At 36.3% G+C, this 17,319-nt stretch overlaps 1 protein-coding gene across 1 annotated transcript; it reads left to right on the top strand.

The window, feature by feature from the left end:
• Positions 1-8,619: 8,619 nt before the first annotated feature.
• On the top strand, positions 8,620-9,490 carry LOC107926652 (uncharacterized). Its single transcript, XM_016857574.2, has one exon. The coding sequence runs from the start codon at positions 8,840-8,842 to the stop codon at positions 9,365-9,367; it is 528 nt and encodes a 175-aa protein (XP_016713063.1). The 5' UTR covers positions 8,620-8,839; the 3' UTR covers positions 9,368-9,490.
• Positions 9,491-17,319: the final 7,829 nt, after the last annotated feature.

The raw sequence follows: 17,319 nt of genomic DNA, 5'->3' as shown, positions 1-17,319 counted from the left end.
ATTGCATTGGACTAATATAATTATAGCTATTAAATTTGAAAATAATTATAATCATATCTACAACTTTTTATGTCTATACTTCAATTCCATGTGATAAATCAATCACACTAATTAGTATTTGGTATATTAATAAATTTTTTATTTCATAAATAATTTTAAAAAAATTATCATGTGTTTCTTTTATCTAAATATTTATTGTTTTTAATATTTTATTATACCTTTATAGAATAATTGTCAAAACCCCTTAACTCTACCAGAGCCTAATAAACTTCACTAACACTATATCAAATATTATTATATGTATAGTCTACTATTTAATAGATCTTTTCTCTCTCTTAAAAGACAATCACTCTTTAAAAAAAATTCTCCCCTTCCAAAAATCACATTTATCTTAAAAATTTGTTAATTCTTTTAGGCTTAAAAAAGTTAATCATAAGTCATCTCTATTTTTAAAATTACTATTATCTTAAAAATATTATTTTTAAAATTTCACTCTCATAATTGTGACATAATCTAGTACGGTATAATTTTGAATATTTATATTATCTTTCAAAAATTTTAACAAAATTATTAAGATGACGTTATTTCTTTTAAGTAAACTTATATTAAAAAAACAAATCGGTAGAAATTAATGACTAGCGAGGAGGAACACTAAGACACAATCCAATAGGCTCACCCCATATCTTATTATCCAACATCCCTATTAGACAAAATAGGAACATTACTATCATTCAAAACATCTAAAAATGAAGACGGTAAAGTAGACTTTTTTAGTGTAATTAGCATGTAATAAGGCTACCTGAGAAAGCGAATGAGTTGTTTTATTAGCTGACTAACGTACCCAATTAAAAGATAAGTGCTAAAACAAATTACTTAGCATTAAACAATTCGAAATAAAACAGTCGAACTCTGAGTCATCAACAACAGATCGATCTAATGCATGCACCACCAATGCACAATCTAACCCAACGATGATGTGATTGTAATGATTAGATTTCAACCACAACAAGGTCTCCCGGATGGTGAAAATGTCACCCTCTCAAATATCGATAACCCTTTTATCAAAACACCATGATTGTCTTGAAGAACTTATCCAACCTCGACAGTCGACTCATCTATAAAAAAAAGGCATCAACACTACATTTAAATAGCCCAAAAGAGGTAGTTTCCACCTTATAGCCTTTAACAGTCCCCCTCTCATCCCAATGTCACCCCCATCCTCCATCCTGAGGTAGTTGGGACTCAACTGTTGAATAATCAACATTTTGTAAGCATTCGCTCTTGAATGAAATAATTGACGTTACAAAGGACCCGAGATAGTGGAAGCTCATGATGTTGCCATAAAGATAAGTTCCTATTTGACCAGATTTGCCACAACAACACAAGCCTTCATCTTTGAACCTCACTATTTGACATAGCGAGCAATCTCGACAAGAAATTCAACCAAGTAACCCCATCTGTAGGTACCACTGTTGTAGTCCAAATAGCTTGCGCCTTACAACAGTGCAACAAGGCATGCTTAATGTCTTCTTTCCCATCACCCTGCCTACACATTTGTGTATCGGTAATACCTTTTCAATAAGCTAACTTTTAACCGAAAGAAAAAAATGTTAACAGTGGCAAAGAAACTCCTTCACATGTGGAGGGATACGCAAATGCCATATATATTGCCCAAGCCCATCCTAAATTAAAACATTCGTATCTGAATACAAGTTCATTACTAATTGATAAAAATCTAGTAAGCTAACAAATTCTTGAAGAAAACTCTACAGAGAAGAGAAGAAAATTTATTCAAAATGATATTAAACTTTCTGCTTACTCTGTATTCTGCCCATATACATGTTTATATACACTAGAGAAAGCCTTCGCTGCTGTTAACAATTTACCAGCTTGTTAACTGCCTAACCGCCTAACTAATCACACATTAATCACATGTGTATTTACATAATATAACATTCATCCAGCTTCCTTGATTGGGACGACCCGAAAAAGATGAAGAAACCGGGTAAACATCGTCATAGACAATGGTTTATTAAGAATATCCGCCACTTGGTCACAAGTGGGAACTTCTCCAACAACTAATTCGCCACTAGCCATATTTTCTCGAACAGAAAACAGATCAAGTTCAACATGTTTGAACTTGGAGTGCAGAACCGGGTTAGCTACAACAGCTACGGCACTGGAATTATCACACCATATTAGAGGATCAATCGAACTTAGTTTTAACTCCGTTAATAACGAGACAAGCCAAGCAATATCACTAGTGGCTGCTGCTAAACTTCGATACTCAACCTCTGCCGTAGATCGAGAAACAACTTGTTGTTTCTTAGAACACCAAGATATAGGTGTGTGGCCAAAATACACACAGTATCCCGTAGTAGAACGATGATCATCAAAATTAAGTCCCCAATTTTGCATCGGCATAACCAACCAAAAATAGCCTATCAGATCGTCGAAAAACTAAGCTATGAAAAAGAGTGCCACGTAAATACCGTAAAATTCATTTTAATGCTACCATGTATAGAGTAATGGGAGCATGCATGAATTGACACACCCAATTAACAGCATATGCAATATCTGGTCGTGTTAAAATGATATACTGAAGAGCTCCAGCAATACTGCGATATTCAGTTGGATCAGCAAGGGGTTCACCCTTATCCTTTAATAACATAGAAGAGCTTACCATCAGTGTATGAACACTTTTGGCATTAGTCATAGAACTCCGGGCAAGAAGCTCACGAATGTATTTGCGTTGACATAAATGAAGACTGCTTGAGGAAGATCTATTGACTTCAATTCCTAAAAAATAATGGAGCTTACCCATATCCTTTAGAGCAAACTTGTTGTGTAGCTGCTAAACAAAACAATTTATTTCATCAGATGAACTGCTAGTGATAACAATATCATTCACATAGACAAGAACATAAAGAGTAGTCGGAAGAAAAATGAACAAACAACGAAGCATTTGATTTCGACAACGTAAAACCAGTAGAAACAAGAAACTGTTTTAACTTGTCAAACCAGGCACGAGGAGCTTGCCGTAAGCCATATAAAGCTTTAATCAGATGATACACCAGCTTTTCACCATTTGAACCATGTTGCACAAAACTTGGAGGTTGCTGCATAAACACGTCATCGGTTAGATCGCCATTCAAAAAGGCATTATTGACCTTAGTCACAGCAACAGAGAGGATGGCTCGAATGGTAGCAGATTTGACTACCGGACTGAACGTTTCCTTAAAATCACAACTAGGAACTTGTGAACAGCCTTTGGCCACCAACCGCGCCTTCCGGCGGTTAATCGTCCCACCAAGATTCTTTTTTATCTTAAACAACCACTTGCAACCAATCGCTTTCCGGCCAGGAGGGAGGGAATAGAGATCCCATGTAGAGTTAGCTGTTAATGCATCAAATTAAGCTTGAACAGCTAAATGCCAGTCTGGATGAGCAAGTGCCTCCTCAACAGAACTTGGCTCAACCTCAACGTTGTCTACACACAAAGCTTTGGGTTTAAATATACCAACTTTAGACTGGGTAACCATAGCATGAGTATTGGTAGTAGAGACAGTGGGAACATTAACACGTTCAACAGGAATAGCTGCAGTAAAGATATCGTCCTCTCAGACAACAATCCCTGAGTCATTTAACAAATTTACAGAACTACGTTGGGAAGCACTACACGTAGCAGAAGAATCATTCAGATCGGTTTCACCATTATGACTTGCAAGAGAGACCCCAGTTGCAGGCTCAGGATGCAAACGAGTTTCTCCAGTGGTAAAAGACCAAACAACAGGAACATACGTGGTATTATCCAGAGACGTCTGATCACTAGTAGAAGTAGAGAGCAGAAACAAAAATCGATTTTCATCAAAAACAAAATTCCTAGAGAGAATTACCTTACCATCTGGCGTTAAACAAAAATAACCTTTATGATGCACACTATACCCCAGAACCGTAGATGGATTTGATCGAAACTCAAGTTTGTGTTTAACAAACGGACGTAAGTATGGAAAACAGCAGCAACCAAACACTCTGAGATGATCATAAGTCGATTCGCTATCAAATAAACTGATACCGGGATCGTCCTTTTAGAAGAGGAGTAGGTAATCGATTAATAAGATGTACTGTACTGCAGAACGCATAACCCCAGTACTTCATTGGTAAATGAGCTTGAGCCAGAATAATAAGACCAGTCTCCACAATGTGTCTGTGTTTACGCTTAGCGACATCATTCTGCTCAGACGTGTAAGGGCAGAAAACACGATGAAGTATCCACTGACTAGCTAGAACTGATGAAAACGCACGGAATTCACCTCCCCAATTACTTTGAAACTTCTTAATGTACTTCCCGAACTGAGTGAGAACCATCTTCTGAAATTGACCAAAACACTCTACTGCTTGAGATTTGCGACTTATCAGATACACCCAGGTAAACCGACTAGTCATGTCAATGAAAGAAACATAAAACAAACTCCCTTCACATGTAACAGCAGTTGTGCCCCACAAATTAGAAACAACCAATTAAAACAAATCAACATACTCAGTATTAGAACGGGAAAAAGGCAACTTATGAGATTTTTCTTTCTGACATGCAACACAAACATTTTCAAGATAACTTTTATTTACAATAATCTGACATTTTTCTAGAATAGTTTTTACAGTATTATGAGTAGGATGACCTAGCCTTTTATGTCACAAACTAAAAACATCATCAGCTATAAAGGAACCTTGAACTACAGAACTATGAAAAGAGGGAGACAAAACACTCGAACCCGCTGAGAACTGATAGAGCCCATCACGAACTCGGCCTTGCATTAAGATTTCCTGTGTCTGGATGTCCTTAATCACACAATACGATGGGTGAAATTCAAAAAACACATTGCTATCAGTAGCAAACTTAGACACAGATAATAAATTTTTCTGAATGCTTGGCACACATAGCACATTCGAGAGATGTAGTAATTTCTTCTTCGTAGGAATAGTTATACTCCTAATGGATGAAATTTTAGTAGATACCCCGTTACCCATTAAAATAGAAGAGTTACCTGTATATGGGGTGGAGCTATGTAAATCCGAAGCATTTCGGCACACGTGATGAGTAGCCCCCAGTCTGGGCACGAGGACGTGCTTCCTACCGGTAATGGAACATAAGAGTCAGTAGAATTAAAATTGGAGTCATATGCTGTAGCATCAGAATAATCAAAAGCGTACAACTCAGGAAGCTTGGGAGGAAGCCCAACAAACTGAGACGAGTCATACAAAGACGAGTCAACACTAAATACATGAGCACGTGGTTTCGTCCGCCACGGGCCTCAGGAACAGTCTGCCAAGATCTATCAATATCAACACAATTAGCAGCGGGCCCAGGCACACATTGACCATCTGTTGGACAAAATCGAACTGACCCACTCGACCCACGTGGCCTAGAAGCCACCTTACTATACGGACGACCCAAGGAATATCACTAAATTGTAAGCCCATAGCATTTCGTCTAATATTAAACTCACGCCGATAAGGATAAAAATTTGGGTCATCAATATCATGCTGTCCATTTCCATTTTGAACAAATGGATTTGATCCATTATGCCCATTCCCTGCATGTGGCCCACGTGGGACATAGTTATCCACTCCAAAATTTGGCCAAAAATAAGGCCTCCAATTTTGACCGTAAGTTCCCCAATTTTGACCATAGGCAGTTGCACCAAGTTGGTCATCACGCGCCCAATCTCTCCTAATTGTTCTAGATGCAAATCCTCCTCGTCGCACCACTGGAGCTTCAAGTGGCGATTGCTCGTCACAATTATACCGATAGTAGCACCGCTGCGAAAGATAGTTATATCTACTGCAGATTTGACACTGTATTCGTGGACGAAAAGAGTGACCACGACCACGAACATAAGAGCGTCCTCCACAAAATGAACCATCCGTCAACTGAAACTGAGGCCCCTCCACCACATTCGCGGCAATCAACATATTTTGGGCTGACCGAATTTGTCGAGCTTCGCATTCAAGCAAAGCATCTACGATGCGTTGAAACTATAATGAACTCGAGGAGAGTGACGCGGATGAGACAATAGCATCAAACTCAGATGAGAGACTAGCAAAGAGCACTGCCGTCCGTTCGGCCTCTGAGATCTGAGATCCAGATGCTGCAAGAAGAGCGCACAAGCTTGGGATTTTATTAACATATGATCGAATAGAAAGACTGCCTTTCCGGAGAAAGTGAAGCTCATGATACAACTGTGACTGCTTTGTACTCGAATTAGCCGTGAACAGGTTATTCGCCATGATCCAGACGTCATGTTCAGTCCGAACATCCGTGAAAGAGGAAAAAAATGAAGAACTTATCATGGATAAAAGCTAGAAGGTAAGCAAACTGTCTTGCTGATCAAAGATCAAAGCAGACGAATTGACTACAAGACTACTATCAAAGGATTGAACAAACCTCGTTGGTGCCGTCAACGATCCATCAAGAAGACCGAACAAATCGTAGCCACAAGGAATGAGCCAGATCTGCTGCTTTCATTGAACGAACGAACCTTCATCCAATTTGACAACCTCATGCCGAGGAAAAGAAGTGACCACTCGATCACCAAGAAACACCGAGCCATTAAGCTCAACAGAATCAGATTCGACAGAATGCGTGGTAGCCATGCCCGAGAATCACCGAGCGACTGATACCATGATAGAAATCTAGTAAGCTAACAAATTCTTAAAGAAAACTCTACAAAGAAGAGAAGAAGATTTATTCAAAATGAAATTAAACTTTCTGCTTACTCTGTATTCTGCCCATATACACGTTTATATACACTAAAGAAAGCCTTCACTGCTGTTAACAATTTACCAGTTTGTTAACTGCCTAACCACCTAACTAATCACACATTAATCACATGTGTATTCACATATTATAACACTAATATATTACCTGACTTTACACTATATTGACCATCAATAGCAAAGAGCGATATAAGTTTATCTAGGTGATGATGATTGAGACTAATCAAGATTTGCTATATCTATTCACAATCACTTGGTGAAAACAAACATTCAATCAATGGTCTGTTCCAAGACCACCCATCCACATTAAGCAAATCAAAAACTCAAATATTTTTTATACCAAGTAACAGAAGCGAATCAACATAAAAATTATCATCATTAATAAGCGTCGAATCATGATAAACTCTAATATCACACCCATTACCAACTCTCTATTGAATTCCGATATGCACAATATGACGTGTAACAATTAAACTTTGTCAAATAAAAGATTAATTGGTAACCTCATCAGCTTCAAAAAGACTACAACTCGAAAAATATTTAGCCTTAAAGAAACGACTAACTAAACTATTTGGATTTGAAACCAATCCACAACCTGCTTTCCCAATAACGCCAAGGTAAAACAATAAAAGTCTATAAATCCTATGTCGCCCCACTTCTTAGGGACGCATAGACGATCCCACATCGTCCAGTGAACTCCTTTACGACAATTTCAACTAGAACCCCCACCAGAACAAGTTCAACATTCTATGCAACTTAGCACATAAAGGCACAAGCAACAAAAACACACTCATGTTATACACGAGAACACATTGAGTAACATTCTTTATCAAGACCTTTTTACCTACCCAAGACAATAGCTTATTTTGCCAATGAAAAATGCATTTACTAATATGCTTCTTGATAAAAGCAAAGGCTTGCCACTTGTTACGACCCACCAACGAAGGAAGCTCGAGATAACGCCTATGATCAATAGGGCTATTAATGCCCAACATAGATTTAACCGAATCTTGAATGGTGCCACTAGTGTTTGAACTAAACATGATTCCTGACTTCACAAAGTTAATTGCTAGTCCTGACGTCGTCTCACAGAGTATCTCCTTACCACTGTACATTCAGAATCAGTGGCCCAAAAGAGCAAAAAATTGTCATTAGTAAATAAAGTGAGAAATATTGAGACATCGTTTACAACTAATATACCATGCAATTCACCTTGTGATTTTGAAGATGGTGTTATTTTATTCTCTAATAATTGATAAATAAATAAAATGTAAATCAACGAAATATAAATTATTTTGAAAAAAAATGTTTTTAAGGGTTAATTCTATAAAAGGTTTTCAAACTATCATTCAAATTTTAAATGAATTCTTAAACTTTAAAATATTATAATTGAATTCTTAAAATATTAATATTGTATCAATTAAATCTTTCTATAAGACTAATTATTAATTTGTTTATTAAATGCTACAATGAAGCACATTGAAAACACACAAATTAAATTCTACTCATTTTATAAACAAATTGAATCTAAAATATGAAAAGGGGCGTATCATTAAAATTTAAAAGGATTTATTTTATTTTATTTCTCAAAGAATCTGTTGGAATAAGTCTAGTAATTAATCATCAGTATTCTGTAGGTCTATTAAAGATAGATACTAAAAGAATTTTTTTTACATATTAAATAATGTAGTAATACATGATGTATTTTAAATGTAAAATGGACTTAAAAAATTTGATTAATATAATATTGATTATTAAATGATTAATATAATTAGCCAATTAACCCTGTTAAGCGTACACAAAGAATAATAGCTTAGTCACCGCTTCAGAAATTTGCGTCCCGATTTGTCTCATTTCCGGTTAACAACGTGCTCCAAGACAGCCAAATACCATGTGGCCCTTTCCTCCCTTAAAGTCAATCATTACTCATCACTCATCACTCATCACTCATTACTCATTAACCAAAGCGGCCAACCCCCCGACACGCACTCGGTAACAAGGCATCTCCTTTCCCCTCTTCTTCCTCCACTGTCCTCTTTCGCTGCCTAACCCAAACAAAGCAATGGCTTTCCTTCCGCCCACCGCCACTTTCACAGCCGCCCTCCTCCTCCTCTTCCTCCACACCCCACTGGCCACGTCATCCCCCCTCAACCTCACCGGCGACTCCCTTTCACCCTACGAAGTCCTCCAAGGCTACAACTTCCCCGTTGGGCTTCTCCCCCAAGGCGTCTTAAAGTACAAATTAGATGAATCCACCGGTCGGTTCCATGCCTACTTAGAGGGTTCGTGTAGCTTCTCACTGGAAGGGTCTTATCAACTCAAATACAAATCCACGATCAGCGGGATCATCTCCAACAACAGGCTCAAAAACCTGAGTGGGATCAGTGTCAAGATCCTGTTTTTATGGCTCAACATCGTGGAGGTTGTTAGAGATGAAGATGAGCTGGAATTTTCGGTGGGGATTGCATCTGCTAGCTTTCCTATTGACAACTTTTACGAGTGCCCACAGTGCGGCTGCGGATTGGATTGCGCTAATAGTAATGGGAAAGTAAGCAAACTTAGAATTAAGTCTTCTTTTCCTTCAATTTAGAGGAATTTGTGGGGGTAGAATAAATTAACTACAGAGGTTCATGAAAAACGGATTTGTATGAACCTTGGTTTAAATTGAATTGGGTTTTTAGTTAATCGAAATTGATGGACTCAACTTTTTTAATGGGTTTAGACCTTGAACTCATATTTATTTGTTGCTGTTTATGTGGTTGGTATTGGTTTCATCCTTTAAATGCTTGGTTTAGGGAAGAACTGATCAACCACACGTTAGTGATATGAGCAAGATAAAGCAAGATAATGTAGAATAGGTTAAAACATTAGTGCAACCCTTATTAATGCTACGAGCCAGATAGTTTAGAATGCTAAGACCATGTTAAACAGATCCCCATCCTGTTATTCTGCATTCTACTATAGAAGTTATTCACAAGATCATGTACTCTAAACAACTTCGGAACAGTGATTTCCTGTAACTATTAAGCTATGTTGATAAGATTCGTGGCTAAGCATCAAATATCGGGTATGAGTACAACACAGGCAGGTTGATGTTTTTCTAGTCTTTTTTCAGATATATATACTTCTAGGTTGATCTTAGTATCCTTATGTATCTGATATTTCAAGAAAAATGAAGAGTTGGAATGAGGTAAAGAGGGCAGAATGGAGGACTATAGCAGAGATCGCAATAGCAAATGCTGTGGGAACTGAAGTAGTCATTGAGGACTGGGGATAAGTAATATGTGGAAGTGAGAATTGTAATCAGAGCTTAGAATCACTATCCAAACTCGTTAAAACTTTTAAAGTGCTATTTTGAGACTATCTATATGAACTTAACAGTATGGAACTATAGGAAAGATCTTTGTTACGCATTCTGCAGACACCCTGTAGCAGAAAACTTCAATGGGAAAAATTGTCTTTTTAAGTTGCTTGCTATGAAGTTTTTTATTGCCTAGAAAATTCTCTTAGCTTCAATATCTATAGAAGACTGCATATCCTGAGTAGTGATAGTTATATAATGGTCCGCTTATGTGATCAGGGTACTGATCACATGATTGTTAAAGCTTTGCCAGGTTCGAAATATGTAACTGGTTGAGGTAGCCCTATTGGGCGTAGTGTTGTTACTTGCTGCATTCAAGTGAAAATGAGTGGTAGGATGCCATTTTATGAGCACTTAAAGCTATCAAACCTGGTGCAGTAATTGACGATGGTCTTTGTTCGTATAAAGCTACTCTTGGGTTTAGGATTGTCGATGTTGAGGTTCAATTCAGTAGATGCCCCAGAAACCATGTCCAGGCTATTTGTGTGTTGACACTTGTTATCTTTCTCTATTTTCAACCAGCTCTGAGCGAGGATTATAGGTGACAGGGTCAATGCCTCTCTGTGCCTAAGCTTCCTCTTTAAGCAAGAGTTCGCATTAGATTTTTAATTTCGGTTGTTGGCAATTATGTAGCTGCCTGCATATCATCAATGGCCCACTTCACCAGGCCCAAAGCTTGCCGGAATCTAACGTCAGGGGAGCAGAAGAGCAACAAGCGTTAGCTGCATTGGAAGAAAAAAAAATTAAAATAAATAAATAAAGATATTACGTAATAAGAATATTTTTTTAAAACAAAACAGAATCATGATTTAAATGTGGCATTGGCAAAAAAAAAAAGAAAAAGAAAAAAACTAAATGAGATTTAGGTGATAATTTTTCATTTAAACCTTAAAAAGTTCTTATTTAGATGTAATAGGGAAAGATGAGTAAATAATGGGAGGTCGCTGAATGGAGATCGTCATCTTGAATTGTTTTATAACTACAAAATATCTCACACATTATCCTTGTTTTGTTTTTTTGAGCAATCTTCCTGATCTAAATCAAGCAGATTTTACATTAAAGAGGTTTGCCTCAGCATGTGCGGAATTTTTAAAAAAAAAATAGAAAACTCAGAACCAAGTCAAGATATGAATCAGTTTTTTTTTTCGCCAAAGATTTTACCATTTTCAAGAGAACTGGAATTGTATCTCTTTTCTAGTTCTATTCAAGAGTTTTTACGTGTTTATACGACCCTTTAAGATCCCAAAATTTTGATAATTTTTTTTCTTTTCTTGAGACACGTGTAAGATTCGTCATTACGATATAGATTGTGGTCATATATTCTTTTTTTTTGATACGATGTCTAGAACTACTCAACCTCTTAATTTATAAATAGGAGGATAATGCACTTCAACGCACTTAAATTCACGTATTTTTATATTGGCAACAATACTCATACCAATCGAGATACGATATAATTGACTTCTATTCATTCTTTTTTAAATCAAAGGAAAAATAATAATGTAATATCATTTTAGTGTTCTATTAAATACAAAGCAAGGATCTCCTCTTTTATTGAAAACCTTAAAAAGAGGTCGCTTGAGTCTTAGGTCGATTGGCATAGGCATTGTTATCAATGTAGGAGAACGTGGTTTGAGTGCGTCGAAGCCCATTATCCTTTTATTTATGAGTTGTAGAGAGATTATGGGGAGTTCTAAACATTGTTTAAAAAAAATCTTAAAAAAGAGAGATTGGTTATGATAGTATCAGATAAAAGTGGAGGTCCAATTTTTATCTATTTCATTGGTTGTCAAGAACATATTGGAATTTAATTGTAGCAGGCCCAATTTGTCCGGGCCCAAAACCAAATAAATAGTCTATTTACAACAGTCCAATTACACCAGGCCCAAAAATAAAACCAACCTAAATTACAAAATTTTAAAAAAAAAACTAACCCCAAACCCATAGCCCAAAATTAGCCCTAGCCCAACAAGCCCATAACCTAAACTAGCAACAGAAAACCCTAGTCCCTAGCCTAGTCGCCGCCGCCGCTCGTGCCTCCATGTTCGCGCTTGTACCTCCACGTTGTCATACATGCGAGAAAAACACAATAGAAAATAGTAGCCAAAACAGATAATATTTGTTGTATTTTCGGCTATAAAAAGCCACAAAAACAACCATTGTAGATGATTTTTTCTTTACGAAAACACACACAAAATCAAAAAATAAGAACAGAAAGAAACTTCAAAAAGGTTGTTCATTTATCTTGCTTTATCTATTTATTTATTTATTTTTTCTTCCCCCTCTATTCTTCATTTACTTGTTTTTTTTTTAAAGAAATAAACAAAAAAGAAAGGGAATCAAATCTTACCTTTCGCGTTCTGTCGCCTTTGATGGAAGAGGTTTGTTGTTTTTGATGAAAAACGACCTCTTGGGGGTTTGGGATTCAAAAAGAAAAAAAAACTTTTTCGGCCACCGTAGACGCCGGCACCGTTGCTGGTGGCCGGCGGTCGCCACGATGGCCACTCGCCGGAACCTTAGGCCGGCCATGGAGGGCCTTGAGAGAAAAGGAGAGGATTTCAATTTTTTTGGGGGGTTTGGAAAGCTGAAGATGATTTTTTTTGTGAAAACTTTGGCCTTTATAACCACATAAAACGACGCCGTTTTGGTGCCAACGCACATAGGCCAAAACAACGTCGTTTTGAGCCTTACCAGTCCGACCCGACCCGCTCCAGCCTAGGATTCACGTGTTTTTAATCGAAAGGGCTAATTACACTTTTAGCCCTTCCGCTTTTTTATCGTTTTGCAATTAAGTTTTATTATTTTTAATTTTGGCCCTAAAATTTGTTTTGATTGCATTTTGATCCTCCTTGAAGCTGTGCGTTTTGGGGGGGGATTATTTCCCTTTTGGTCCCTCATTGTTATTCACACGTTCAAATTGGTCCATTTCCTTTTATTTATTTTTGATTTGCCCCAAAATTTTGCTTTAAGGTTCAATTTAGTCTTTTTTTTTTCGCTATTTTATTATTAAATTCACTAATTTAACATATTATTGCTATTACTATTATGTTTCTATTTATATTTATTTTGTTATTCTAATACTATTATTATTTATCTATTTATATTTCTACTATTATTATTTTTCTATTTATTATATTTCTATTTCTATTTATATACTAATATTATTTTCATTATTATTTTTCTTATATATGCTTTTTTTTACTCTTGTTATTAACATTTTATTTATATATTTATATAGTGTTGTTATTTATTTATTTATGTCCTAATTATATGATTTTAAAACTTTTATTATTATTATTATTATTATTATTATATTTCTATGTATTTTATTTCTATTTCTATTTATTATTATTATTATTATTATATTTCTATGTATTTTATTTCTATTTCTATTTATGTATTAATATCATTATTTTTTTATATTATTATTATCATTATTATTACTATTAGTACTATTATTATTTTATATAGTATATTTATTCACAAATTGCTCCCTTAATTTTATTTTATATTTTAATTTACTCTTCTATTTTTAATATTTTACAAACTACTTTCTTCAATATCTGTTTGTATATCTATTTATGTATTCACTAGTCCTTATTGTACCATAAAAATCGATTTTGTCTTGTTTAGTGCCTATTTTATTTTTGTTATCATTGAAATTATTTGTTGTTTATTTTATTTTATTTCCCTTCGATTGTTAGTGTTGGTATTAAAGTGATAGTATGTGGTTATTGCATTATGTATACTAGGATTTATTAGTATTTTCATATTATAGACATTCATTAACATAACATTTTATTTGTACATTATTGTTCCATGTTCATATTGCCATTTTAGTTTGTTTTGTTCAAATCATATCGGGGATTAGTTCCCAACGTATTTATTCATAATGTGCCATTTTATTATACTTCAAAAAAATAAATACACATCGTTTTAAAATTTCATATTTTTTATTATTTCATAAAAAGAAAATTTTCAAAATAAAGCAAAGTTCCGTATTTGGAAATTCGAAAGATCGTGCCCTAATGTATTGGGTTTCGATTTTTCTCGTTTGACCCAAATGATCGAATATTCTTTTAAAATTAAAATGCATGGGTTTTGAAAATCGAAAGACAAGCTTATTTCGAGGGTTTAAAATGTCGTGTCCTAATGTACTGGATGTGACATTTTATTACTTTGGGACAAGAAGGTCTTTAGCATCCGCTTTCAATTTATCCAAACATTTTTTTGTAAAATTAACATTAATAAAAACGAGGATCATATTTTTAAAATTCTTTACGGATTTTTAACTTTCGACACTAAGACATTAATTAATCAACTAGGTACCAAGTTTGGGCGTATTGAGGGTGCTAACCCTTCTTCGTACGTAACTGAATCCCGAATCCGTTTTCTAGATTTTGTAGACCAAAAATCATCGTTTTAATAAATTTAAACTTTTGTTAAAATGATTGAATTACTAGGTGATCCGATCACACCTAAATAAAAAAGGATTGGTGGTGGCTCCCATTTTCATTTTCATTTTCAAAATAAAAAGTCGGGGACCCTGTTTTTTCAAAAAAAATGATTTCGACAGCTTGGCGACCCAACTGGGGACCGAGAGAGTCAAGCTGTAAATTGCTTAATTTATGTCTTTTCGTTGAAAATTAAAAATTTGATTTAAAATACTACCCTTTCATTGCATTTTATCTGTTATCTTCATGATCTTGGTCATAATACCAGCTTTGTTGGTTCGCGTCTTTAAATATTTTTGCATATTGCATGGCATGATCGCTCAGTCTTACCCGTTTTAAGTGGGAGTGAGAAACTAGTCTTTCATGAGATTTTCATCTTCGTATAGGACAGTGGATTGCTTCCGGGATACATCCGTACCTATATCTTCATGAGATTTTCATCTCTGTATAGCTATAGGAAAATGTATTCCCTTGAACCGAACTCGATCTATATGAGCCTATCATGGGTGAGGATCGAGGAATCTGCTGGTTCAAGTACCTTGTCTTTAGAACTAAACAAAATGTAGTGACCCATAGGAGCCCACCCTAGGTAGAGCTACATCAAACCATTAGCGATTGTCCGAATAGGAGTTTTGCTTGTTATTTCTTGCTTGCTTTAATTTCATATGAATTGTATTGACTTGGGTTGTTTTGCTTGTGTTTGCATGGCATTTCATCATAAAAGGGTGTCGGTTAAAGTTCGATTACTAAATAGAGGGTTTGTCATAGAAAACAGATTTCTTGATAAAGTAGAGGATAATGCGATTGTCCGTATATGATCGGAGAAAACGTAATTGGAAAAGGGAGATAGCTTGACAGCGGGGTATACGTCAGAGTTATGGGGCTTCACTCGTATCAGTGTGACACAGAATGAACTTCGAAAATTAAAGAAAATATGGGCCCAATGGGGTGATAAAGTCAAACAACTATTTTATGACAATTATGGTGATCTGCCCTACTTATTCGACATCAAGATAGTTAAGCATCTGTTTTGGGCTTTGCCCAATTCTGGAATTTGGCCTACAGTTGTTTTACCTTCGGGAGCGTAGATTTGGCGCCTACAGTAGAAGAATATACTGCCCTACTTCGATACCTAAGGGTTCAAGTTGATAAGGCCTATTCTAGAGCCACTAATGTTCCGACCTTTGTGAAGAAATTGATGAATATCACCGGAATGAGTGAGCAGTGGGTTATGGTTCGGATCAAACAAAAAGGGGAAAGCAAATGTATTCCCTGGAAAAGTTTGCGAGACTTGATTTTGTCATACCTAGACGTGAAGAAGAGAGTGTATGTTTTTGCTTTAAGTATCTAAGGGTTAATGGTTTTCCCTAAGGCGTTGGCGCATGTAGACGAGGCAGTTTCTAATCTGTTTGACTGACTGGATAAGACGGTTACGTCGATTCCCACGATTTTAGCCGAAACATTCAGATCTTTGAATGCATGCTGAAGAGCTAGTGAGGGTCGATTCATAGGATGTGCGCAACTGCTGCTAGTTTGGTTCCATAGTCATTTTTAGAAGCTAGACAAGGTGTCATATCGGGTGTTTTCCTAGAATTACTCACCATTAAAGGAAATAATGGCTACACCAAGATGGGATGACATATCAGAAGAAAGAATGATAGCGATCCTCCAAAATCTCCAAAGAGAGAATGTCGAGTGAAGAGCCCCTTGGTTGGTTCCCGACGAGATCTTATACCGATGTGGAGATTTTGACTGGGTCCCCCTACTTGGGATTTGGGGAGCCATAGGATATTCTCTTTTGCTCATATTAAGGCAGTACAGATCGAGACAGTTCATACCGACGACCCATGGCTAGCTCAGTGTGAGTTTTCGTATAAGGGGGATAATTATAAGAAGAAAGTACAAGAGATGTCCAACGCTTAAAATTAGACTCGCCGAATGAAGAGATCGGCAGTAGGTCCGATAACGACCCTAAGTATAATGGGTGGCGAAGTAAGCGGATCAACGATAATATTCCCGAGCTAAATCAAGAGGGCGCGCGGTCGATGAAGAATATCTATAAGTGGTCCCATCCGAGTTAGAAATCATAGGGCAGGACTTTGAGAAAAGGAATGCAGAACTCGAAAACAGATAGAGCAACTGGAAGAGAAGAAGATGCATTTGAGACTAGATGCTGATGTTTAGAAATTGGAAATTGAGAAAGTGAGAAAGGGCAATAATAAGGCCGAAGAAGATTTGGATAATCTAAAATCGGATTATAAGAAGCTACGTTTATCAATAAGAACCGTCGAATTGGGGAAAACGCCAGAGCAATGGCGATATGAGATTCAAGAAGAAAAGACCAGAGCTGATCGATGGGAGAGAAAATTTCAAGTTACTCAGGATCAAAAGGAAGCCCTAAAAAAGAGCTTATCAGAAACTTGAAATTAGGAAATTGAGTTAAAAGCTAAAGTGGCAGAATTGGAAAAATTGCTTCATCAGTATCGTAGCTGAAACTTTACAATGGAGTTGAAGTCGAGCTCAAACAAGATTGAAGAGCTAAAAAGGAAAATAGAAGAACTCGAGACTGCATTACGAAACTGCGAACTCCGGGTTGAGCTCCTTGAACCAAATGAAGAGCATTGGAAAGAGTAACTCCATCGTTTCTAAGATCAAGTTAGGAACAGAGATTATATCGTGGGTGACACTGTGGCTCAGATGTGAGAGGTGGCTGATCATTTATAGACT

Source organism: Gossypium hirsutum, chromosome A08, assembly GCF_007990345.1.
Source record: "Gossypium hirsutum isolate 1008001.06 chromosome A08, Gossypium_hirsutum_v2.1, whole genome shotgun sequence".
Taxonomy (NCBI): Eukaryota; Viridiplantae; Streptophyta; class Magnoliopsida; order Malvales; family Malvaceae; genus Gossypium; species Gossypium hirsutum.
This window is presented reverse-complemented; position numbering and strand designations above follow the sequence as displayed.